The sequence below is a fragment of the Leptonychotes weddellii genome, chromosome 7, assembly GCF_054177405.1.
Source record: "Leptonychotes weddellii isolate Sample4059 chromosome 7, ASM5417740v2, whole genome shotgun sequence".
Taxonomy (NCBI): domain Eukaryota; kingdom Metazoa; phylum Chordata; class Mammalia; order Carnivora; family Phocidae; genus Leptonychotes; species Leptonychotes weddellii.
The window spans coordinates 35,254,506-35,278,227 of NC_138375.1; the positions used below are offsets into that span (position 1 = coordinate 35,254,506).

General features: G+C 37.1%; 1 protein-coding gene across 1 annotated transcript in view; it reads left to right on the top strand.

The window, feature by feature from the left end:
- Positions 1-23,722, top strand: part of ITGA1 (integrin subunit alpha 1) — a 154,448-nt gene that overhangs the window by 35,186 nt on the left and 95,540 nt on the right. Inside the window, exon 2 of the mRNA XM_081825796.1 lies at positions 13,776-13,896. Coding sequence (XP_081681922.1) covers positions 13,776-13,896 — 121 coding nt within the window. The remainder of the gene's footprint in view (positions 1-13,775; positions 13,897-23,722) is intronic.

Consider the following 23,722-nt stretch of genomic DNA (forward strand, 5'->3'; position numbering starts at 1 on the left):
GCAGAAGACATAAACAGACACTTCTCCAAAGATGACATACAAATGGCTAACAGACACATGAAAAAATGTTCATCATCATTAGCCATCAGGGAAATTCAAATCAAAACCACATTGAGATACCACCTTACACCAGTTAGAATGGCAAAAATTGACAAGGCAAGAAACAACAAATGTTGGAGAGGTTGTGGAGAAAGGGGAACCCTCTTACACTGTTGGTGGGAGTGCAAGTTGGTACAGCCACTTTGGAAAACAGTGTGGAGGTTCCTCAGAAAATTAAAAATAGTGCTACCCTATGACCCAGCAATTGCACTACTGGGTATTTACCCCAAAGACACAAATGTAGTGAAAAGAAGAGCCATATGCACCCCAATGTTCATAGCAGCAATGTCCGCCAATAGCCAAACTGTGGAAAGAGCCAAGATGCCCTTCAACAGATGAATGGATAAAGAAGATGGGGTTCATATATACAATGGAATATTACTCAGCCATCAGAAAGGATGAATACCCACCTTTTACATCAACATGGATGGGACTGGAGGAGATTATGCTAAGTGAAATAAGTCAAGCAGAGAAAGTCAATTATCATATGGTTTCACTTATTTGTGGAACATAAGGAATAGCATGGAGGACATTAGGAGAAGGAAGGGAAAAATGAAGTGGGGGAAATCGGAAGGAGAGATGAACCATGAGAGACTATGGACTCTAAGAAACAAATTGAGGGTTTTTTTTCTCAGTGCAATCTCTTAAGAAATAGATGACAAAGATTTGATTCATCACCTTCTCAAATTGTCCCCATTATATGTCTTCAAAGATAAATTTTGGAAGCTCTTATGTGCCCAATTGTTTTGAGTAAGTCCTAAGTATTCACCAGGGAGTATATCTTTAAAAAAACAAAAACGAATTCTTTGACAGGCATTAAAAAAAATAACAGTCATTTTTAAGTTGATTGGAGTTCATCCAGAAAATCATTATTGCTGGTAAAAAGTTAAAAATTAAGGAAATCCAATTTTTGAAATTTTTCAAAAAGTTCTTTTTATACTTTTAAAGTAATAGAAGGCCAAGTATTTTATAAAGTGTCCACACAAATTATATTACTGATCTTTCATCATAGTACGGAATAGTAGTTGCACTCAAGACATGAAGGAAAAATATGCTTCAGGGTTTGGCTGGGAAATAACTGACATACAACAGAATCACTCACCCTCGTTTTTCACTGTAGTTTTTTGCTGTAGGCGCCAGGCAGGGTGTCAGTCTGTGGAGGGGCAAGCTGGTGCCTCATTCAGCTCTGCCCTCCTAATAAGATCAGCCTGCCACAAAGCAGCAATTATTCTGTAGTGACATCACCACCATCCTGCCCTTTTGCCTGTATTTAAATGAATTATTCTTATGTTGCATAATGGAAGATTTCAACTTTAAATCTGACTGGGCAATGAAAGTCAGTGTGAGTTCTGTGTCATGTTTTCATCTGGCTTTATTTTTAACTCATGGTGATGCCTCGAGTACAGACCTAAAGTACTGAAAGCATTTTCTAATGTGAAATGTAGAGTCTTCCCAGGGAAATTTTGCATATTTAATCACCTGCCTAGTCAACTAAAAAGGTGTCACACTTTTTCATAGTACATAAAGGACTACCCAAATTAAGTCCCAAGATATCTATTTCCTATTCTCTTTTAGATAGCACAGACCTGGGGTGCCTGGGTGGCACAGTCAGTTAAGTGTCCGACTCTTGATTTTGGTTCAGGTCATGATCTCAGGGTCATGAGATTGAGCCCTGCATTGGGCTCTGCATTCAACACAGAGTCTGCTTGTCCCTCTCCCTCTGCTCCTCCATCCGCCACCCTCACATAAATAAATAAATAAAATCTTAGATAGCACAAACCTTTTCAATGACTAAATAGGAAAGAAAGAAAAAACAAAACTAGGGGGCGCCTGGGTGGCTCAGTCGTTAAGCGTCTGCCTTCGGCTCAGGTCATGATCCCAGGGTCCTGGGATCGAGCCCCGCATCAGGCTCCCTGCTCGCCGCTCGGCGGGAGGCCTGCTTCTTCCTCTTCCACTCCCTCTGCTTTGTGTTCCCTCTCTCACTGTGTCTCTCTGTCAAATAAATAAATAAATCTTTAAAAAAAAAAAAAAAGAAAAAAGAAAAAACAAAGCTAGGATTAAGATTTATAAAATTGGCATCCAAATTACAGGAGTCACATTACAGCAATCACTTATGGCCCCTGGGATTTTTTTTTTCTTTTTTAACCTCATATGGTTAATTATTTGATTATGCCTTATGTCTCACAAATAACTAAAGCTCTTTGAGGGCATGGCTAATGTTTATTTTGCCTTTTAATCACTCATGGCTCTTCCACACTACCTTGCACATGATAGGTGTTTATTAGTGTGTGCTGAATGAATATAACACATGCAGAATGTTGTTACATACAGACATTTATTTACATACTTGTAATCTATATACAGAGCAGGCTAGTCTCTTTTTCTCTCTTACTCTGTCTTTTTAAAGTTTTTAATGCCCTTTGGGGGAAGTAAGAAGGAAGCATTGAGTCAGGTCATGGTAGCCATCTGTTTTTCTTAGCTACCCTGCCTCGTTCTTCTTTTCCATCCTTCCCCCAGCCACAGTGGAGCAATGAAACTGAAGGGGGACCACTAACTGGACTAGACAATATCTCACTTCCCTTCTGTATCTTAGAATTCTCTCTTTGCCTCATCTGGCTTTTACTCTCACACCATTAAATACCTTCTTGGCAAGAATGAAGCCTGTGTCTATTCCTGAGTGTCCTGTTCCATGATCTTCACCACCAGACAAGAGTCTACAAAAGTTGCCAACCTGATATAAGAGAGTTGAGTACTTGGATTGGCTGCCTTAGAGTTAATCAACTGTGGCCAGGAGGGTGAGATACCAGATGGTTCATTTTAAATCTGATGCTCATTCTTGGGCCAGTCAGCTATAGTCTGGATCCCCCAGTGTCACTTAAAGACATGGTAGCACCCTCTGAAACCCTTGGTTGGAATAAGGTGGTTGCCATAAGACGGTAGTTGCTGACTTCTGGTGAAATGGAACAGCCAACTTAAGTAATAGGTAAGGTGTCTCATATCTACCAACTATAATGTTTTATGATTTATCACTATAGAAGTCATATATTAGGAAGTCATAATTAATTCTTTGCAGTTTCCCCTAAACTCAACAGTTTGATCAAGGATCAAACAGATTTTTCTTGCAGGATATAAAACATATAACCACTTACTACCTACCCTATGTTAGAATAGAGAACGAACACTATCACTAGAAACCTGAAAGCATGTTTAAATACTGACAACAAATATTCTAGGTATTGAGAAGACCCTTTTTATCCTAACAGAAATATCTAAATCCATATATATTTTTTCATCCCTGACTCCCCCCGATCCCATTGCTCAAAGAGTTTAATTTTGTTTGGTTGTTTTTAGTTGTTTTTCTCAAACTTTTTGTTTTGGTAAGCCATCAAAAACTTTAAAATTGGAGTGTTAACCTTGGTGTAGTATCACTAGGTGGAAAAGATGTCCTTTCAAAATCTTTGAAAAGACAGTAAAATGGCCTTTCATGAGGATAAGCTACTATATAGAACCCTCAGGATCCTGACTATCCCCTCATAAAAAAAGTATATCCAGTCTAATCCACTTAATTATCTTTACATTTTTATAAGATACAATTTTTCTTTAACTCTAAGGTCTTAAAAATTCTCATGTAACATTCTGTAATATATCATGGGCTCCCTTCTGGGAGGAAATGTGGTACTAGATTCCATTGATGTCAATGGAATGTAGTCTTTGTGGTTGCTATTGATTTGGTTGTGCTAATTTCTGCTCCTTTAAAGATCCAAATAATAATTTAAGATTAGAGAGTTGCAAGAATACGTGGAATGATTAGAAACAATGAAGTCAGCAAGCTTTCTAAAGTTGCAATACTTAAGGAAAATTGTCAAATACGCATGCTCATTCATCTGCCATAATCCTGCTCTATCCTGTTTAACCTTACTGGTAAGTGTACAACTCCTTGGCATTTTTCCTTCCATCTTTATATGTTTATATTCTCAGAAGTAATGTTCAGTACACCTCTGGCATGCTGGACAGTTCTAAATTGAGTGATGACCTATTTCTTTTACATCTTCCCTGAGTGCCTAGTGTTTGTGAAATAAAGATGGCCAGTGGAAAATCAGTAAGTGTTACTTGACTTACTTCCATATTTTTTAAACTTCTCCCAGAGTAAGGAATTATGAGTTCCTGGAGCATCACATTTGTCTCTTTCTTAATATAACTCTCAGTTCCATGATTTGGATCATCTTCAGTTCTCTGAAGAGGCAGACACAGCCATATAAATAGCACAGTCCAAGAAACTAGACTGTGGACAAGGACTGGAAAAGAAATAGTGAAAATTCTAGCAGTCAGTTCCTTTTCAGACCAGTGTATTTGTTAAGCAAATTGGAAACTTTGGCTAATCATAGTATTAATCTCATTCCTAAAATCTTGATTTTTTTGGCCCCCAGCAATATCCACCAGAGTGTGAGTATAAGATGCAGCTGCCATAGCAAACCATCCTTGGTCAGATCTCCACATGCCCTTGTTCACCTTGCCTGCCTCTGAAATATCATATCTCCCCCTTATCCTAATCATGCCTCCTTATATCTTCTTCTACAGACCCCCCACCCCTTACTCTCAATGTCATTGATAGTGAAGGGATTGTAGAAAATAAGAAATGGGTAAAGATAATTAAGATGATACATTCAAATTATTTTATTTTGTGTCTCCTTGCAGCTCCTAGAAACAAGAATAGCATTGTGTTTGTTCTAATTCTGTGTTGAGATACGAAATTTTAAAAATTAATAAAATTAAAAAGAATTAGAGAAGATATATCATGTCAACACATCTTTAAACATAATAATAATTATACAAAAAATATTTAGAAGTTCTTTTTTCTCATGAAATTCTTTAGACTAATAAGAAAATTAAAGGCTTAGAGGAGAGGGGGGTGGGGGGATGGGTTACCCCGAAAAAAAACCCAAAAAGTCATTGTAATTATAAAGCAGGCTTCATTTCATATTCCAGTAAATAGAGAAACCAATAACCTCTTTTAAATATATGAAAGAAATATTTCTGAAAATAACACAAAGTATTATTTTTTCAGAGGAGAATCTTATATGGTTGATTTGGTATAATGGCATTAAACTTTTCTCAAAATGAAAAAAAAAAAGAAAGAAAATTAAAGGAATAACAATAAACATAAATGTGCCCAGTGCCCAGATTTGCAAAATCTAAACATTGTCCCATAATTATTTATTTTTCATGAGAAATAAAACACTATTAGGATTTTTTAGAAAGCCCAATAATGAGCAAATCTCTTCGACATTGAAGCTAAAACTGATTGGGAAATGACCAAGAATCAGAATGGAGCATGGCTGATGAATGAAATTTCCACTATTAACCCTTAGACGAAGCTGACTTACCCTCCACCCCCAACTCAGAGTCTGATACAGGGGAAATAGAACAAAGCATTATTTTGTTTTTGTTTTTGTTTTTGTTTTTTCTGTAGGCAGGCTCACTTCTAAGAGAAAACAAGTAAGAAAAGACTGAGCTACCCGTACAGCTTCTCTTTCCAAACTCACCAATCATTTAAGTGTGAAAGGAGACAGACATAGATACAGGCAAGGAGGGTTACACCTCACAGAGCTCCCTTCCATGAAGAAAGGGAAGTAAACATTTTCCTCTAAAAACATATAAAGTTAAAACCACATTTTTATTTCCTTTTGGATCCTATTCTCTTCCTTCTCTTGCCCCCAGTCCACAGATAACCTCTACTCGAATTTCAAGATCCTTGTATATAACAAGTACTTGGTCACCAGGATTGTGATTCTAAGTACCAGTATGCTTCCATTTAAGGAAAATATTGGCTGCCAGTTCTTGGGGATTTTGATTATAACATCTGTATTTACTTCAATTACCAGATACTCTAGGAGACGAATGGAAAGAATGTAGAAGATGATGCTGCTAGATAGGAAGAGAGTTTGAATTCAAGGATTTACTGCTCAACTAATGTTCGAAGTGCTGAAAGATCATCATAGTCTTAGCAACAACAATTATAGCTAAGAAAACAAAATTGGAGCTATCTCAAAACAGAAAAGAAAGCATCATTAAGTTATCTATTTCCTCTGAAAAGAAAACAAGCATTCTACTGACCCTTGCCTTCTGAAATATTTCAACATTCCAGGCTACTGAGATTTTTCTTCATCTTTCATAAACAAACCCATGTCCTTTAAAATACTTTCTGATTTATTTTCCTTTTTTTTTTCAGATGAACCACAAGTTATATTCATTTGACTTCCATTATTTTCTCTTGATAAACTGAACAAGTTTTAAATCGAACAGAGTTACCAAAAAACTATTGAATGAAGAGAAGGTTTGGTAATGAATGATAAAATGAAAACTAGCTATAATAATTAGCTAGGAAGGGAGGGAAATATTATAAAGAATCATTTTAGTCTAAATGCTAGTATATTATTAGGGACATCTAGAAAATTTAGCCCATTACATGGTATATGAGAATCAATAAGGCATCTCTTAATCTATGCAATTTGAAATTGCCAATTAAAACTACTGGGTAACTCTAGGATGAGCAACTATTTTCTTATAGACTTTGTTTTTGATTTGGGATATACTGGGGATTGCACAGTATTTTATTTTGTTACTTAGCTTCATGAAGCTCTTAATTTATTAATGTTAATGATTGACCACTTGTGCGTTAAACCAGAAAGTATTTAGATAACCTTATTCCATCAAAAGAGGAATGTTATAAATCTGTATACTTTGCCTCCTGCTTCTGAGCATTATGGAAAATAAAAAAATATGAAAGTTTAAGGCAAGTTAAAGCTAATACCCCTTTGTGGTCCATGGCAAAATAAAATATAGGTAGATCATTTTATATGTTGATTGTGTTCCTAAAACCTTGCATAAAAATCAAGACATTTTAAAAAGTCCAGGCATACTCAATCCTTGAAAAAATATTATAGTTGATTCAAAATGCCAGTAATTACTTTCCAGTCTAAATAATCACAACTTAATTTAACTGATTTTTTCACATGTTGGAATTTTTCCATTCATTTCTATTTTGTGTTACACATAAGTGTGTTTTCACTTAAACAATTTTAGTTCCTAACTACAAATTGTACAATTAAGAGAGAATGGCTTTTGGATCTTTTTTTTTTTTTAAAGATTTTATTTATTTATTTGAGACAGAGAGAATGAGAGAGAGAGAGCACATGAGAGGGGGGAGGGTCAGAGGGAGAAGCAGGCGCCCTGCCGAGCAGGGAGCCCGATGCGGGACTCGATCGAGGGACTCCAGGATCATGACCTGAGCCGAAAGCAGTCACTTAACCAACTGAGCCATCCAGGCGCCCGGATCTTTTTTTTTTTTTTAAGATTTATTCATTTATTTTAGGTGGGGGAGGAGCAGAGGGAGAGGGAGAAAAAGTTTTAAGCAGACTCCACACAAAGCCCCATGCAGGGCTCCATCTTAAGACCCTGAGATCATGATCTGAGCCAAAACCAAGAGTCAGATGCTTAACTGACCGCACCACCCAGGTGCCCCACTTTTGGCTCTTTTTATACCATTTGTACATTAGATAACTGGATAATCTTTTGCATGTTTTTGAGATGCTTTTGTTTCAATCTCAGAGTCACATCTTACCCAGGTACCATATGCGTTGTCTCCGTAAATGCCTGAGAAGAAAAACCTGATTAAAAAATTCTACCTTTGGGGCACCTGGGTGGCTCAGTCGTTAAGCGTCTGCCTTCGGCTCAGGTCATGGTCCCAGGGTCCTGGCATCGAGCCCCACATCGGGCTCCCTGCTTCGCGGGAAGCCTGCTTCTTCTCCGACTCCCCCTACTTGTCCCTCTCTCACTGTGTCTTTCTCTGTCAAATAAATAAATAAAATCTTAAAAAAAAAATTCTACCTTTATTTACAGATTTTTTCAATGAATTATGTTACTTTACATATAATTTCTTCTCCATGATATATATGAGCCAGTAACACATTGCCAATCCTGTTATTTTCGCTAATGTGCACAAGAGGTGGTTTCATGGATCAGGAAAGCAAAGAGGGAGCATACACAGTGATATGAATTATTTTAAATTTCCTAATTTCTATTGGAGTTATTAAACACACAAACAAAAAAGAAGTAGAATTCACTCTCTCCAGTGAAGCAATAGAAGTATCTGAAGTAGTAAACATGTGTCACACACTCCGACATGTGTATGGACTTCAAAAGCCAGTACCCAAGGCATCCAGAAAAATTTTCCTATTGAATCTGTAGGAGAATCAATAATACAACCTGTTAGTGCCTGGAACCATTTATTTTACAGTTCATACTACCTCTTTGCTTTCCTGGGCCTCAAAAGTACCTGTTATGCATGCTAAGAAAAATAAACTTACTGACAATGTCTTACTGTCTCACTGAGAAGATATTATATGTAAATTAATAAAATCTACTGAAAATTTTTCATTAACAAAAGTACAAATTTCATTCATACTTTTACACATCCAAAGACTTTGTATCTCGCATTTCAGTGTAAATTCTTGAATAGGATGCAACCCTGCTCTGTTCTAAAGTGTAATACGCCTTTCCCCATGCAGCGCTCCATGCTGTGTAGTCACAGAAATTAATGAGTTCAGCTCCCAGGATGCCAGGGCAGCTGGAGAACAGAGTTCTGTGCTCACATTGCTTGCACAAACACGCAAGTCATGTTTCCCACAATGGGGTCCAGGGACTCCTGAGGTTCTGCAGCTTTTTCATCCTGTAAAAAACAGAGCCAGAAGATGACGGTGATAGGGTGGAGGCGTTGGGAAACTGAGACTGTTTAAGAATTTCAAGAGAAGGGACAGTCTGAGAAGAGCTGGCAGAGTAGGCAATTATTTGTGATGGAAGGATATGGGAAAAGAGCAGATGTCTGTAGATACTACAAAGGAAAATAAACACTGTGAAAGAACAAACTTATGTAGAAAAATTTAAAAGGGGGATTTTTAACAAAGGATGTTTGGGAAACACTCCATTGGAGTTTAATATTCTGGGCAGCATTTACAAAAGGGTACAAGTTCTTACAGCCAGAATGACTTTTATATGAGAACTCTTCATTTCTGTGTTTATTCCATCCTGTTTCATTTAACAAACTTGTATTAAACACCTACTATGTGCCAAGAATTAGGCCTCCTTGCCTCCTTTCCACCAGCCAGATACAGATACACACATAAACACACACTCACTTTGAAGTTCAAATACCATATGTATTAATTGGAGGCCCACAGGACATTAGCACTAAAGTCAAAACAATTCACCCACTACAGCAAGCTGAAGTTAAAAAGCAACCTCCCAGGATGAAACTTGGAAAATGCTTGAACATTGAGGTGTTTATTTGGATTGGCTTTTCTGGACTTGCTGATAGAGGTAGATATCATGCTGACATATTACATCATTTCTGATGAAAGAACTCTGAATGGTGGGATTGATTGAGCCAGACTTTCCTCTTACATAATTGTATAGGGAAGTTTCAATTGCTTGGAGACAGTGAGTTGGGTACGGTATTTTTTCCAGAAAATATGTATTCCTGTATTTGAGACTATGATACCATTTCCAAATACTTGTGTTGATTCTACATCAAGGCTCAAGGCTCTAATGTTGTTTTTTTATTCTATTTTTATTTTCTGTTGTCTTCACCACTGGATTTCTTTGTCTCATCCTTCTCAAGATTGCAATGCTGTAAAAATAATCACTTCAGATATCAGATCAACTAGAATTATGTAGTACTATATTTTTGGATAGATCCAGTTACACTATCAAACTTTGTCTTGTTTAAAAAGATTTTTCTTTATTTTAGAGAGAGAGAAAGAGAGAGCACACACAAGCAGGGGGAGGGGCAGAGGGAGAGGAAGAGGGAGAGAAGCAGGCTCCCCGCTGAGCACAGCGGGGTTCAATCCCACGATCCAGAGATCATGACCTGAGCCGAAACCAAGAGTTGGATGCTCAACCGAGCCACCCAGGTACCTCTCAAATTTTATCTTTTAAGGTAATCATGTACACCAAAATTAAGATCCAATTCACTTAGCCATCAAGAGTAATTGAACTAATTAAAATTTCAGATTTATAGCACTGATATTATAAAGATGTTTCATTATACATTGCAAGTGAGGAAAAGGGCTTTCAATACCAACAATCTCATCTTCCTCTCAGTTTTTAGCCCTTAAATATATAACACATGTAGTCATATTTGAAAGAGAGCAAGCCTTTCCATTTCTTTTCTACCTGAACATGAATGTTTTGGCTGAAATATCTCATGATGCTTTATCTAGAGCTCTGCAGGCATGACTTCTCTCCTTACTCCAGTCATCTCCCTCATCCCCATTTTCTTAGCCATGGCCACTGTAGAAGGCCTCTTTCCCAATTTTGCTTCTCAGAAGATGTAATTATATGGACTAATAGTAACGTTGCCTTCTCCTAGCCCTTTTCAGTTTTAGCGATAAGATGTAGAAATCAAATTAATGTGAATTTTAGGAATCCTGGGGAAATGTGGGCAAATTTCTCTGCTATCCTGAGCCTCCTTCTCTTCATTTGCATAGCAGTGATAATAACACTAACTGTAAGGTTGTGGGGAAATTATATGAGAAGGAGCATGTGAAGAATAACACATAGTAATTATGTTGTTATTATTAAGGGAAAAAAATTCCTCTTTTGCTGGTACCTGTGAAATCAGAACTTAATTTTGACATCTGACTATTGTCTATGTCTTATTTCCCATCATTTTCACCCTATATGGCCCCTTAAGCCCCCTCAGCTTTGTTTTTGTTTTTTGACTTTGACGAAGAATAAGTATGATTTTTACTTTACCTCTGGTACATAAAGTTCCAAGACAACTTAGTATAACAAAATGAGCATCAAACTCAAAAATACAAGAAGCTGCTTTCACTGTGCACTTCTTTAAATCAAAAGAACAAGATGTAAACTATTTTTTTTGTCATCTCCTGTGCTTCAGTCTCTTTGGTGCCTTAGCAAACATGAAAGAGACTGATTTACAATCACTTTGGGCAAATTGCCTGTAGAATTCTGAAGACAGGAAATGAAAAAAAAAAAAAAGTGCAGCACACCCCCCTCCCCCCGGACATTCCACACAACATGTGGAATAAACAGGCCTAAAAAGGAAACCAAAAGCTCTCGGTCTTATATTGAGGAGTATCATGAATGGCCTTTGGGAGAACATATATTAAAGACAATAAAGTGCTGGAAAAATATTTCAAGAGCAGGTGAACTTGAATCTGACTAATGATAATCCTTTCCCCGTTTGGTCTAAAAGATGGTGAGTACTTTTAATTTAGGTAAATTATGTCACCTGCATCAACATTATGAAAGAGGGTTACCATATTACAGGCTTACACCTCTCAAAGCTTAACAGGAATTGAACTTCCTGGGGATCTTGTTGGGATGGAGATACTGGTTCAGGAAATCCGAGTGGAACCTGAGATTCTGGATCCCTCACAAGCTCCGGGTGATGCAGATGCTGCTGGTCTGCAGGCCAGTTGTTTTTCCATCATCTTCTTCAACAAAATCATTGGTGGTGGTGTTCTGGTCCTTATCTATAGAATGGTCATTTTCAACTTGGGCAATTTTGGTCCCAGGAGAATTTGTCAGTGTCTGGAGACATTTTTGATCTCCATAACTCAGGGAGTACTACTGGCATCATGTGGACAGGGACCACAGATGCTGCTACAACATACAGTATAGAATTTCATAACAAATAATTTTCTGACTCAAAATGTCAATAACACTAAAGTTGAGAAATCCTGTTGTAGACGTACTACTTTGTGTCTCTGTCATATCAAAGATAATCTGTTGCAAGTTTTCAAAAAAATAAACCTGTGAGAGAAGGGTAGGAGCATGTACTGTTTAGTTTGGAGTAGAGCAAACCGTGTTTAAAACTGTCTTCAAATATGTGAAAGGCAATTATGCAGAAGATGGTAACCAGCTGTTCTCCATCACACTTGAAGTAGGAGCAGGAAATGTACATAAATGGACCTATGCTAGCCTTCCATTCTTTGTCTGCATCTTCCACGCGAGCCAGGCAAATCTCTCTATGATTTTGCAACCATATTTGTCCCCTTGTATGTCTTATTACTTGTAGAGACCCTCCCAAATCCTTGGGACATATTTTCTTCTCACTGCCAAGTTGAATCTCTCCCTCCCTTTAAAAATCTAACTTGAAAATTTCCATCTCCATTAAGTCTTTCTTAGCTAAAATGAAATAGTTGTCAGTTCACCTCTAACTTCAACCGGTACACTTTTTCCTTCAGTGTGTTTATTCTACAAATATGTTATTGCCCCTCTGTGTACAAGGAGTTAGGCTAGATTTTGAGAAGGGATAAGAAAGATAAGGAGAGAGTCCCTGCTTTTAAGAATTTTCCAAACTAGGCGGGGAGAAATCACACAGAGATAATTACAATGTAAATAAAATAGTATTTAATAATTATTTCTATGAGAGATATTCAAAAAATGAAAGAGGAGGATTTAGTAATTAAAAAGATTACTTCCAGTTGGAAAGATCAAGGAAGACTTTATAAATAGGTATACATAAATATCTTTCTTTAAGAACAAAATTTTCTCTAAATTAGTACAATCCTGTGCAACAAAGAAACAATAATGTTAAAATTGAAGATTATGAATTAGAGCATAGAATGAATTCGAGTTTGGATTTAGGGTTTATAATGAGTAAGGAAAGAGAATTTTTCAAGATGTGTGTAGCTGTATCATGGTTTTAATAAAGAACAGTGAATTTAATTACCTCTGAATGTGCCTTATGATGCTTGTAATTTTATAAGGGAGTGCTCTTTGGGAAGAATTCTCAGTTGCATCTAGGAGAGGAATGTTTTGTAACTTCACAAGTATACTTTAAAAAGTAGTACCAAACATGGAATTTGGCACCATCCATTTGACAGAATTTGGCACCATCCATAACCCTTTTAGGGGAGAGTCTCACTTGTAAAGGGTTTTCGTTACCTGAACTTTAAGGAAATTGAAGAGAATTAACTCTCATTGAATACCTAGTGTGTGTCAAGCACTGAGTAAGCTCTTTAGATATGTCATGTGATTTAGATAGATCATGGACAGCAACCTGTGAGGTTATCACCACCAACACTATACAGAGGCTCTAGTGTATTAGGATAAGCTTTCTGTCCACTGCTTGATTGAGAGGGAAGCAGAGCAAATCTCAGGCCTGCTTAGGAAGCCATTTCTGGGTGGAGGCAATCAGCTTGCATTCCCTTTGGAAGCAGCAAGGAGAAAGCTTCCTCCCCTGAGGATTTAAAGGGTGATTCTTGCATCCTTCATAGTGAAAACAGGAAAATGAAGGTGTTTACATTTCATTGGTGACCATGATTCACTGTAGGGCTCATTACTGGAAAGCTATCTGTAACCACATTAGGCATATACAAGCATGAGTTTTTGCCAGCTCTCTCATATTCTGAAGTCATTAGCTCTGGGAATGGTACAGCTACTAAATTTCTATAGGATTTTGTTTGAATATTAGTACTTGTATTCTTTAGTTGTTATTTTCAGTCAGTAATACAATTAATACTGTAGACCTTTCTTGCAGTTCTCATTTTTTGAGCATCATTGCTCTTTTGAACATGCCTTTCATAATTCAAAACATTATGGAATCTCAGTTAACTCTGTGTAACTGAACTTTGTTTTCTCTCTTCAAGTTGTTCTAGGCTTCTGCGTATCATTCAACGTTGATGTGAAAAATTCAATGACTTTCAGTGGCCCCATGGAGGACATGTTTGGATATACTGTTCAACAATATGAAAATGAAGAAGGAAAATGGTAAGCCGGTCAATTTTGTTGTGTTGTTGTTTAGTTTTTTTTACAAGGTAATGGAAAATATTGTTTGGTTACAGTTTGTTTTATGAATGATACTTCAACAGAATGAATCATGCATGATAGAAATTGCAGTCTAATCATTTGGTAATGGAAACTGACACAGTAAAAAAAAAGGAAAATTCCTTGGCAGTACTAAAGGAAGTGGTTAGTGATTTCTGTTGAAACCCGTGTTGACCTCAAGGAAGGTCCTTGTGCAAAATAGTCATTGTTCTGTAATTGTTATTCTGGCAAGCGTTCTTTAATTGTTCTCATTCTAGAGAACAATTCAGCTGGAAGGATTGAGAGGTAGATGAGAAGCTATCTTGAAAGGGTTAATATCACTTCCGTAAGATATTATTGAGCTTATATTTTTGGTGATGTACTAACCTACTGAGTTTGGTTTACTGTTTACAATGAACCTTACTGAATTTCTTTTATACGCTTTTAAGCCCATTAGTAATGATTCAGTTCACTTCAGGTATGATTTTTAAAGTATATTTAACCTGTTGAAAATTACACAAAATTAATATTAAAGCTCTTTTACTTTATATTTAATATAATTTTTAGTGCCTCTTGTTTTTTGGGGAAAAAAAAGAACAAGAATTTGTTAAACTTTGCTTCAGTTTAATAAGTTAAACTATTCTAGTAACAAAAAGAATAATCAAAAAGAGATCTATGCCTCTTAGGAAACAGTAATCTATCACTCTAGTATATTTCACAAATGAAAAAATATGGATTTTTTGACATTTCACTTTATCTTTTAGACTTCATTTGATCATTAGCCCCCCCAAATGATCAATAGTAAGAATCTGAGTTCTCACATTTTCTGCATACAAATATTATATCCTAGGTACAAACTAGAATTTGTGGAGGTGTTTCACTCTCTACTCTCCTTACAAATATCTTAGATGAGACATCTAATAATAGAGTATGAGTTTTGTATTCTTTGTCCTTCCAACCTACACTCTCACTTACCACCACACCCCCACCCCATTTAAGGTTAGACAGGTAAAATCATCTCTCTAGACACCAGTTTTATTCTTTTAGGCATTATGCCTGCAATTCAGGGAGCTCTGCCTCTCAGAGAATAATGTGAGTGGGCCAAGTATAAGCTACAATAAACTGAAACTCAATTGGGCACCTGAGTAGCTCAGTCAGTTAAGCATCCAACTATTGATTTCGTCTCAGGTCATGATCTCAGGGTTGTGGGATCAAGCCCCGTGTGGAGCCCTGAATCGGGCTCCGCAATGGGCCTGGAGGCTGCTAGGGATTCTCTCTCCCTCTGCTTCTCCCCACCTATCTCCCTATGCTCCTCCCCATATGTCCATCGACTGATGAATGGATAAAGAAGATGTCGGGGTGTGTATATGTACACACACACATAATGAAATATTACTCAGCCATCAAAAGAATGAAAAAGAATGAAATCTTGCCATTTGCAACAATGTGAATAGAGCTAGAGTATATTATGCTAAGTGAAATAAGTCAGTCAGAGAAAGGCAAATACCATATGATTTCACTTATATGTGGAATTTAAGAAACAAAACAGATGAACATAAGTGAAAAAAAAAAAGAGAGAGATAGAGAGGGGCAAACCATAAGAGCCTCTTAACTATAGCAAACAAACTGAGAGTTGCTGGAAAGGAAGTGGGCAGGGAATGGGCTAAATGAGTGATGGGCATTAAGGAGGGCACTTGTGATAAGCCCTGGTTGTTATATGTAAGTGATGAATCACTAAATTCTACTCCTGAAACTAATGTTATGCTATGTGTTAACTAACTAAAATTTAAGTAAAAACTTGAAATATTAAAAAAAACAATTGTGCTAATCAGTATAATATACACTATAAATGCAATAGGATTTAAGAGAAGGAGGAATTGATTCTTGACTCTTGAGCTGAGTCTTGAAAGATGATTTAATTTTAATTTTTATTTTTTTAAAGATTTTATTTATTTATTTGACAGAGAGAGACACAGCGAGAGAGGGAACACCAGCAGGGTGAGGGGGAGAGGGAGAAGCAGGCTCCCCATGGAGCAGGGAGCCCGATGTGGGACTTGATCCCAGGACCCTGGGATCATGACCTGAGCCAAAGGCAGTCACTTAACCGACTGAGCCACCCAGGCGCCTGATGATTTAATTTTTAATAAGAAAAGAAGCAATGCCATTCCAGTCTGGGAAGCGACATAAGCAAGGGCATAGATTTGACAAATGGGTGTGTTGGTAAGCAAACGGGACTAACACAGGGATGATAGAGGAGAAAGGGTAGTGGCAGACCTTAGAAGCCAGACAAAGGAACTTGGACCTAAGTAAAGGGCACTGAGAACCATTGTAGGTGGTTTTTATGAACCTTAATTTAGGAAATTATGTAAAGATTGGATTGGAGAAAAAAGTGCCTAAAAGCTGGGGAATCTATAGGTAAGCAAAAATAGCAATCTGGTGCTTAAGAGATGAGGTCCAAGGCTAGATTAGGGAGAACTGGAATGAAAGAAAAGTGTATCCAAGATAAATTTAGATGAATCATTGGTCGAAGTTTGGAAATGTCAAATGGAGATGTAGGAGGAGTCAAACATATTCCGGAATTTCTACACTGGATCATTGGAAATAGGTAGCCATTTAGAGACAAATATACAGGAAAGAAAAATAAGTTTTATCAGGAAGTTGATAAGTATGGTTTTAAACAGCTTGAGTATGTCTGGATAGTTGGAAACCTGAAATGGAATACAGATAAGAGGGAGAAGTTAATATATTAGAGGAAATATTTAGAGAACAAAGACTGGTTTTGGTTCCCACTTGCAATCCTGTGCATTGCCCAGCATTTAGCACCAGGCCTTAAACATAATATACATTCAATGATTATTTGTTGGCTGAAAAAATGAATTTAGTTTCACTCCCTGTTATCATTAATGAAAAAACAAGCACACACACACAAGTAATGTTAAAAATGGCTCTCCTGTGACTATTATCAAAAACACAAAAGGTAAGTATTGGCAAGGATGTGGAAAAAGGAAACGTTTGTGCACTGTTGGTGGGAATGAAAATTGGTGCAATCACTATGGAAAATTTTCTGAGGTTCCTCAGAAAATTAAAAATAGAACCACCGTATGATCTAGCATCCCACATCTGGGTAAATATTCAAAATAATTGGAATCAGGATCTTGAAGAGGTATCTGCATTCCCATGTTCATTGCAACATTATTCGCAACAACCAAGATTTGAAAGCAATCTAATGTCCATTGATGGATGAATAGATTTTAAAAATGTGTCATATACATACAGTTGAATATTATTCAGCATGAAAAAAAGAAGGAAATCTTGCCTTTTGAGACATAGAGGAACCTGGAGTACATTTTGCTAAGTGAGATAAGCCAGACACAGGACAAATACTATATGATCTCACTTATATAAGGAGTCTAAAAGAGTCAAAGTCATAGAAGCAGCATGTAGAATGGTGGCTACCAGGAGCTGGGAGGAGGGAAAACAAGGAAGTATTAGTCAAAGGGCACAAAGTTGTAGTTATGCAAGATGAATGAGTACTACAGATTTACTGTACAGCATATTGCCTATAGTTAACAATACTGTATTGTATACTTAAAAATGTATTAAGAAGGTAAATCTTATTCAAGTAATTATGCCTATATAATAAAGCCCTAATAAAAACTCAGGACACTGAGGCTTGAGTGAGCTTCCTGTGCACTGATGGGCTGCAAGGGTGTTGTGTCCTGAGGACACAGAAACTTCACATTGGGGACCCTCCCAGACCTTGTACTATGGTCTCTTTTGGAGGACTCGTCTTAATTTGTATCCAATTATAATAAACTATAATCAGAAGTATTAAAAAAAAGAAGGTAGATCTTATGTTAAGTGTTCTTATCATGAAATAATAATAGTAACTAAAGAGCATTGGAGGAAACTTGTAGAAGCGATAGATATGTTTATGGCATAGACTGTGGTGATGGTTTTACAGGTGTATACTTGTCTCCAAACTCATCAAGTTGTATACATTAGTATGTACAACTTTTAAAATATCAATCATATTTCAATAAAGTATTTGTTTTTTTGTTTTTTGTAAGTGACTTCTGTCACTACTTAGCGCCAGAGCTGAAAATAGAACTCATGTCTCTCCACTCCCAGTCTGGTGCTTTTTTCTTTATTAGAACCATATTAAAAAGTAAATGCTGATAATAACTATCTTCGCAGTTTCAGACTTTACATGTTAACATACATGTGAGAATTTGTGAGCATTTGAATGTATAAGGATGTCAGATAATTTAATTCCATTTTGTCATTCCATATTTACAATGGTTTTATATAAGAGGTATGAAAAATCAGAATAACAAAAGCAGTGTGGCCAACTGAATTTAAAAGTAAGCAAACTACAAAAATCTAAATGTCCAAACCTTTAAGGATGGCATAATAGCAGCATATTATTCTAAAGAGATCCAGGCACTGGTACCATAAAATAAATTTTAGAAACATGTTTGGATATTCTGTGTTTATAAAATCAGATAGGATGCAGACTTACTTTAAGAAATGGCCTATGGAATAATTGACATATTTGGGAGAACATGGATTTTGTTACTCAGTTTTTCTCCAGAGGTGGGTACATTTATAAATCATATTTACTACTCAGGTTTTGGAAGCTCATCAACCTCAGATTTTTAAAAAATCGCCCTGACCCATATTGCATCTTGGCTGAAGTTTGCCTAAAGAAGTGGGGATGGGAGGGATGGGGTGGCTGGGTGATAGACATTGGGGAGGGTATGTGCTATGGTGAGCGCTGTGAATTGTGTAAGACTGATGAATCACAGACCTGTACCTCTGAAACAAATAATACATTATATGTTAAAAAAAAAAAAAAGAAGATAGTAGGAAGGGAAAAATGAAGGGGGGGAATCGGAGCGGGAGACAAACCATGACAGACTATGGACTCTGAGAAACAAACTGAGGGTTCTAGAGGGCACGTACTGAATGGAGCACTGGGTGTTATACGCAAACAATGAATCATGGAACACTACATCAAAAACTAATGATGCAATGTATGGTGATTAACATAACATAATAAAATAAAATAAAAAGAAGTAGTACTTGTTGGTCCATTACAAGTGCAGTCTGCATTTGAAAAGCATTACTTTAATTCTTTGGAAAGAATTAAAAGTTAACAAAAAAGGGCAGCCTTATGCCCCCTTTACCTTTCAAAAGTTTACTGTGAAGTGTAATTTACTTTATATATTTGGCTCAGAAACCACATGTTTCCTCAGTAGCAGAACACATTATACCTCTGATTAAGATCAGCCATTGTTCATTATGGCTAGCATGAGTTGAAACATCCAAGTAATTGCAATGTGGTTCAGAAAAATTCACAAAGAACACAATTAGTTTAATAATTTTGCTTTGAAGAGAAGAAACTTAAATGTGCTCAGCATTGCACAAACTTTCCAGATTTAGTGGTAATCACCAGTATGGCAAAGTTTCCAACAAATGGGAAAATATGAGATATTGTCTCAGGGCTTTCCACTCTGTGGCTCCTTTGCTTCATTACTTTTAATATGTGCATAAACCCTTTTAACTGCTGTTCAAGCAACCATTCTTGGGGTTCAGTGACTTCAGTGGGCCTGCCTCTCAAAGTAGGTTTCATGATGCAGATACCTCCCTAGTCAATCCTCCACCCAATATATATCAAAATATGTTGGCTTCCTGCCTTTTCCCTAGAGGACCCTGCTTTATGCCAAGTAAGGTTTACCAGTGAACTCATGTGATTGATGCTCTATTTCCAATGTATGTATGTTTTAAGTAAGGCCTATTCAAGCTTGGGGTAAAAAGATTTTTCAAAGGTTCTATCACATTTTCTCTTACAATTTTAATATAGTATTTATTTTCCATTGTTTATAATATCTTTTGAAGTTTAAATTTCCTCCTTGCTAAACTTGTCATTTCTTTGGCTCACCTCATTTCCACCCCTATACCTTTCATTACTGAAAGTACTGCAGCTAATGGGACTACTCTGTAACTTCATTTTCCAAGATGACCAAACACTAGATTCATTAAAAAAAAGGGGGGGCTGGCTGGCGGGGGTACTTGGCACTCTGAGGGTGACTTTGGCTTGGACATCAAAAAAGAGGTGAAAAGAGTGTTCATGAGATAATGTAAATATGAGACAAAAATCTCTAGAAAACTATCTTTTACAGAGGAAAAAACATAAATATGAAGTAGAGGAGTCACAGAACAGCTACTCTTCAAATAAGTAAAATAATGGTCACAATGACAAGAATGACTATTATGAATAGCAAACATTTCTCAGGTTACTAAATTTTATTATGAATGGAGCTTTTTCATAGAGGAGAACAGAATATAAGATGAACTTTTAGAATGAGTGAATGAGAATCAGAATTAGTTATTTTAGAATGAGTATAGAGTTAGAATTAGTCATTATAGAATGGGTGTAGAAAAAATTGTTTCTCTCATTTTGATGATCTTTGAGTTCATCAGGTGTTTCTCTAGAGATCAATAATGAGATCCAGAACATTCTTTAATCCTCTTAATCTGCACACACATCATTGCAATAGTGCCATAGAAAAAGCAAAAATCTAATAGAAATAAAATGCAACGAGTTAAAGCAAACTTGCATTAAAATTTGAAATAACAATATCCATAGTTCATGACACAATGTGTCTTGGGTCTTCACACAGTGACCCTATGGGTTTGAGCAGTTATCATTGTTACCATCCTCATTTTCCAGGAAGCTGGGACTCAGAGAATGAACTGCCAAGGGTTTAATATAGTGAGTATGTATCAGGGCCAGGACATGGAACACCAGCCTTCTGACTTTCAGCCAATTCTGTCCTGTGACCACAAGGATTCTCTGGAACCTGGACCTGTGGAAATGCCTCCTGTGTCATGCCAAAGTCATATATGGCATTTTGCTTAAGCAAAAATGCCTCTAAAATGGAAAAGAAGACTTCACAATTAGGACCTCTTAGCTGGTCACATGAGTCATAAATTCCCAGGTCTGTCTTATTCAGATTCTTAGAGCATTTGATACAGCCATTAATTCATTCACTTAGTAAATACTTACTGAATGCCTAGTTTGTTTCTGGCACTGTTATAAGCCTTAAGGGTATATTAGTGAACAAAATAGATGAAAATTCCTGCTATTGTGAAGGTTGTATTCTACTGGGGAAGGAGGGAATAAAAAATAAATAATAAATGTAATAAACAGGTAGGTTATATCATGTCAGAATGTAGTAAGTATTTGAGAAAAAAGAGCAAGATAATGGGGATTGAGAATACTGGAGATTCCTGAAATTCCATAAAGACTATGCTGATACTTTTCTAGGATCTTGTTATTTTTATGCAGCTTGGAAAAAGTGAGACTTGCTTCAGATTAAGTAGTCCTGGCCTACTACACTACTACTTTCTGAGCTCTCATACCCCAGGGCTTAGTTCTCCAGAATCCAGAATCGGCCATGGCTCCAGTTGCTATTTCGGGTCATTTCCAGTGATCACCATACTGTAGGGGCTTTCTATTGCCCTAGAAATCAAATATAAACTACAGAGCCTTTCCTTTAAAGTCGGAGACATGCCACTTTTGCCTGGGCTGCAAATCTCTCTTCTCTCCTGTTTTAAAATTCACAATAACTTTACTATTAACATGCCATTCAGCACTCACTTTTCATCAATTATCCTAGATTTTCCCCAGCTAATGGTACATGTTTCCTAAACTAATCAGTACTCTTCTACACACATAATTTGTCTATTTGGATCATGGAATCTTAGCATTGGAAGGGTCTTTGGAGGCCTATCTTACATCTACAGTAGAAACAACTTCCAAAACATCCCTGACCTCATTTTGGCCTGAGGGCTGCCTAACTGGTCTGCATAGGCCCTGTCAGTTTAAACCTAAATTAAATCTCGCAAGCCCCCCACCCAATTACCTCTCTCCCTAAATCTCATGAAATGGCAATTGCTACTGTTTTCAAAGAAAGAAGGAAGGAAGTTAAGGAAAGAAAGAAGGAAAGAAGGGAGGGAGGGGCTCTAGATTAAAATTTTATCCTCCCTGCCTGTTTCAGTTATCTCTTGGTATATAACAAATCATCTCAAAACTTTGTGAGCCCAAACAATATTTTTTATTATTTCTCAAGATTTTGAGGATTGCATAGGTGTTCCCCCTGCTACCTGGGAACTGCATGAATGCTCATCTGGTACCTCACTTGGGGCTGGAGGGTCTAAGATGATTTAACTCACATGCCTGGCAGTTCATGCTGTTGGCTCAAGTATATGTGACCTCTCATCCTCCATTAGGCTAGACTGGGCTTCTTCACAGCATGTGATCTCAGATTTCCAAAAGAGTGAAGTAGAATCTGTAATGCATTTTTTTTTAATTATTGAAATATAGTTGACATACAATGTTACATTAGCTTCAGGTGTACAATGTATTGATTTGACAATTCTATACACTACTCAAGCCTCAGGAGTCACAGTGCCGTTTCTGCTGCCTTCTATTTATCAAGTAAGTCCCAGTTTGACAGGAGGAAAAAACAGATTCTGCCTTAGTGAAGGACAGTGAAGGACAATGTCACATTAAAAGAATGCAAAAAATTTCCAAGCCATCTACTGCAGTTTCAAACCTCTGGATACTGGGGCAATCAAATCCCTGCCGAGGGAATCAGTGGCCTTTCCTCATGTCTAAGACAAATTTGTCCTTCTGGATCCACCCCTTCTACCAGCTCAGGGGCTCTCTCTTCTGTAATATTAGCCTTTCTCTTGTTACTAGCTCTTTCTCAACATCATTTATCAATATATGGATGCCTTCCATAATAAAATTAAGCTCACCTCAAACCCTTGATGGTTTGCCTGGGGAAAAAAAGCCCACACATATTGACATGGCCCATCTCCCTCATTTTTAGCCAAACATCTTGAAATGAGGTCTGCTCTTTACTCATGGCTCCCATTTTTTACATTCTTTCCTCTTTGTCTTTTGAGATACCACTGTTTTCTGATTCTCTCTCTCCTTCTCTGGACACTCCTACCAGTTTTCTTCCTTTGCTTATTAAAATCTTAGGTGTTATTTTTCCCTTCAGCTCTCTTCTTACTTTGTACTCTCATAAGGCAGTAGTATTTACTCTTAGGGCCTCAGCCATGCTCAGAACATGCTCATACATGTTCCACGTGGTTTCTGAGATGCTCACCAGCAAGACTGAGCCCAGAGGCCTGCAGAAGTAAACCATTATCAATGCACTCTATTGGCCTTTCTTCCCTCTATCATTTTCCCACCTCCACATTTGTGTGTGCTTGGAATTGCCTCCCCAAAATCTACTGGCAAAGCCCTTGTCTAGGGTCTGCTTTTGGGGGAACCTAGAGTAAGATAACTTATATTCTATTTGTAGAAATTGTTCTCCCTTCCTCTCCACTTCCTAAATTCAGATCCTTCTTTCTTGTCTGGGTCTAGAAACTCTTACCTTCATTCTCTGAGTCTAATTTTCCCCTTTCCCAATTTATTCATGACACTGCAAGCAAATAAGCTCTGTAAAGCATTTGATCATGTCACATCCCTCTTTAAAAGCATTGGTGGTTCCCAACTCTCCCCTCCATATAATAAATCCAAATTCCTTAAACTGGACTATAGGAATGTTTGTGATCTGGACACTGTTTAGCTTGACAGGCTCAACTTCTACTCCAGCTACAATGAGCTACTTGAACTTACCAAAAGAGCTGTTTCTTCTTGCTTCTAGGACCTTGCTGAAGTTGCACCAAGTTCTGACCTATTCAGTATTATAATAGTCCATTTATAGTT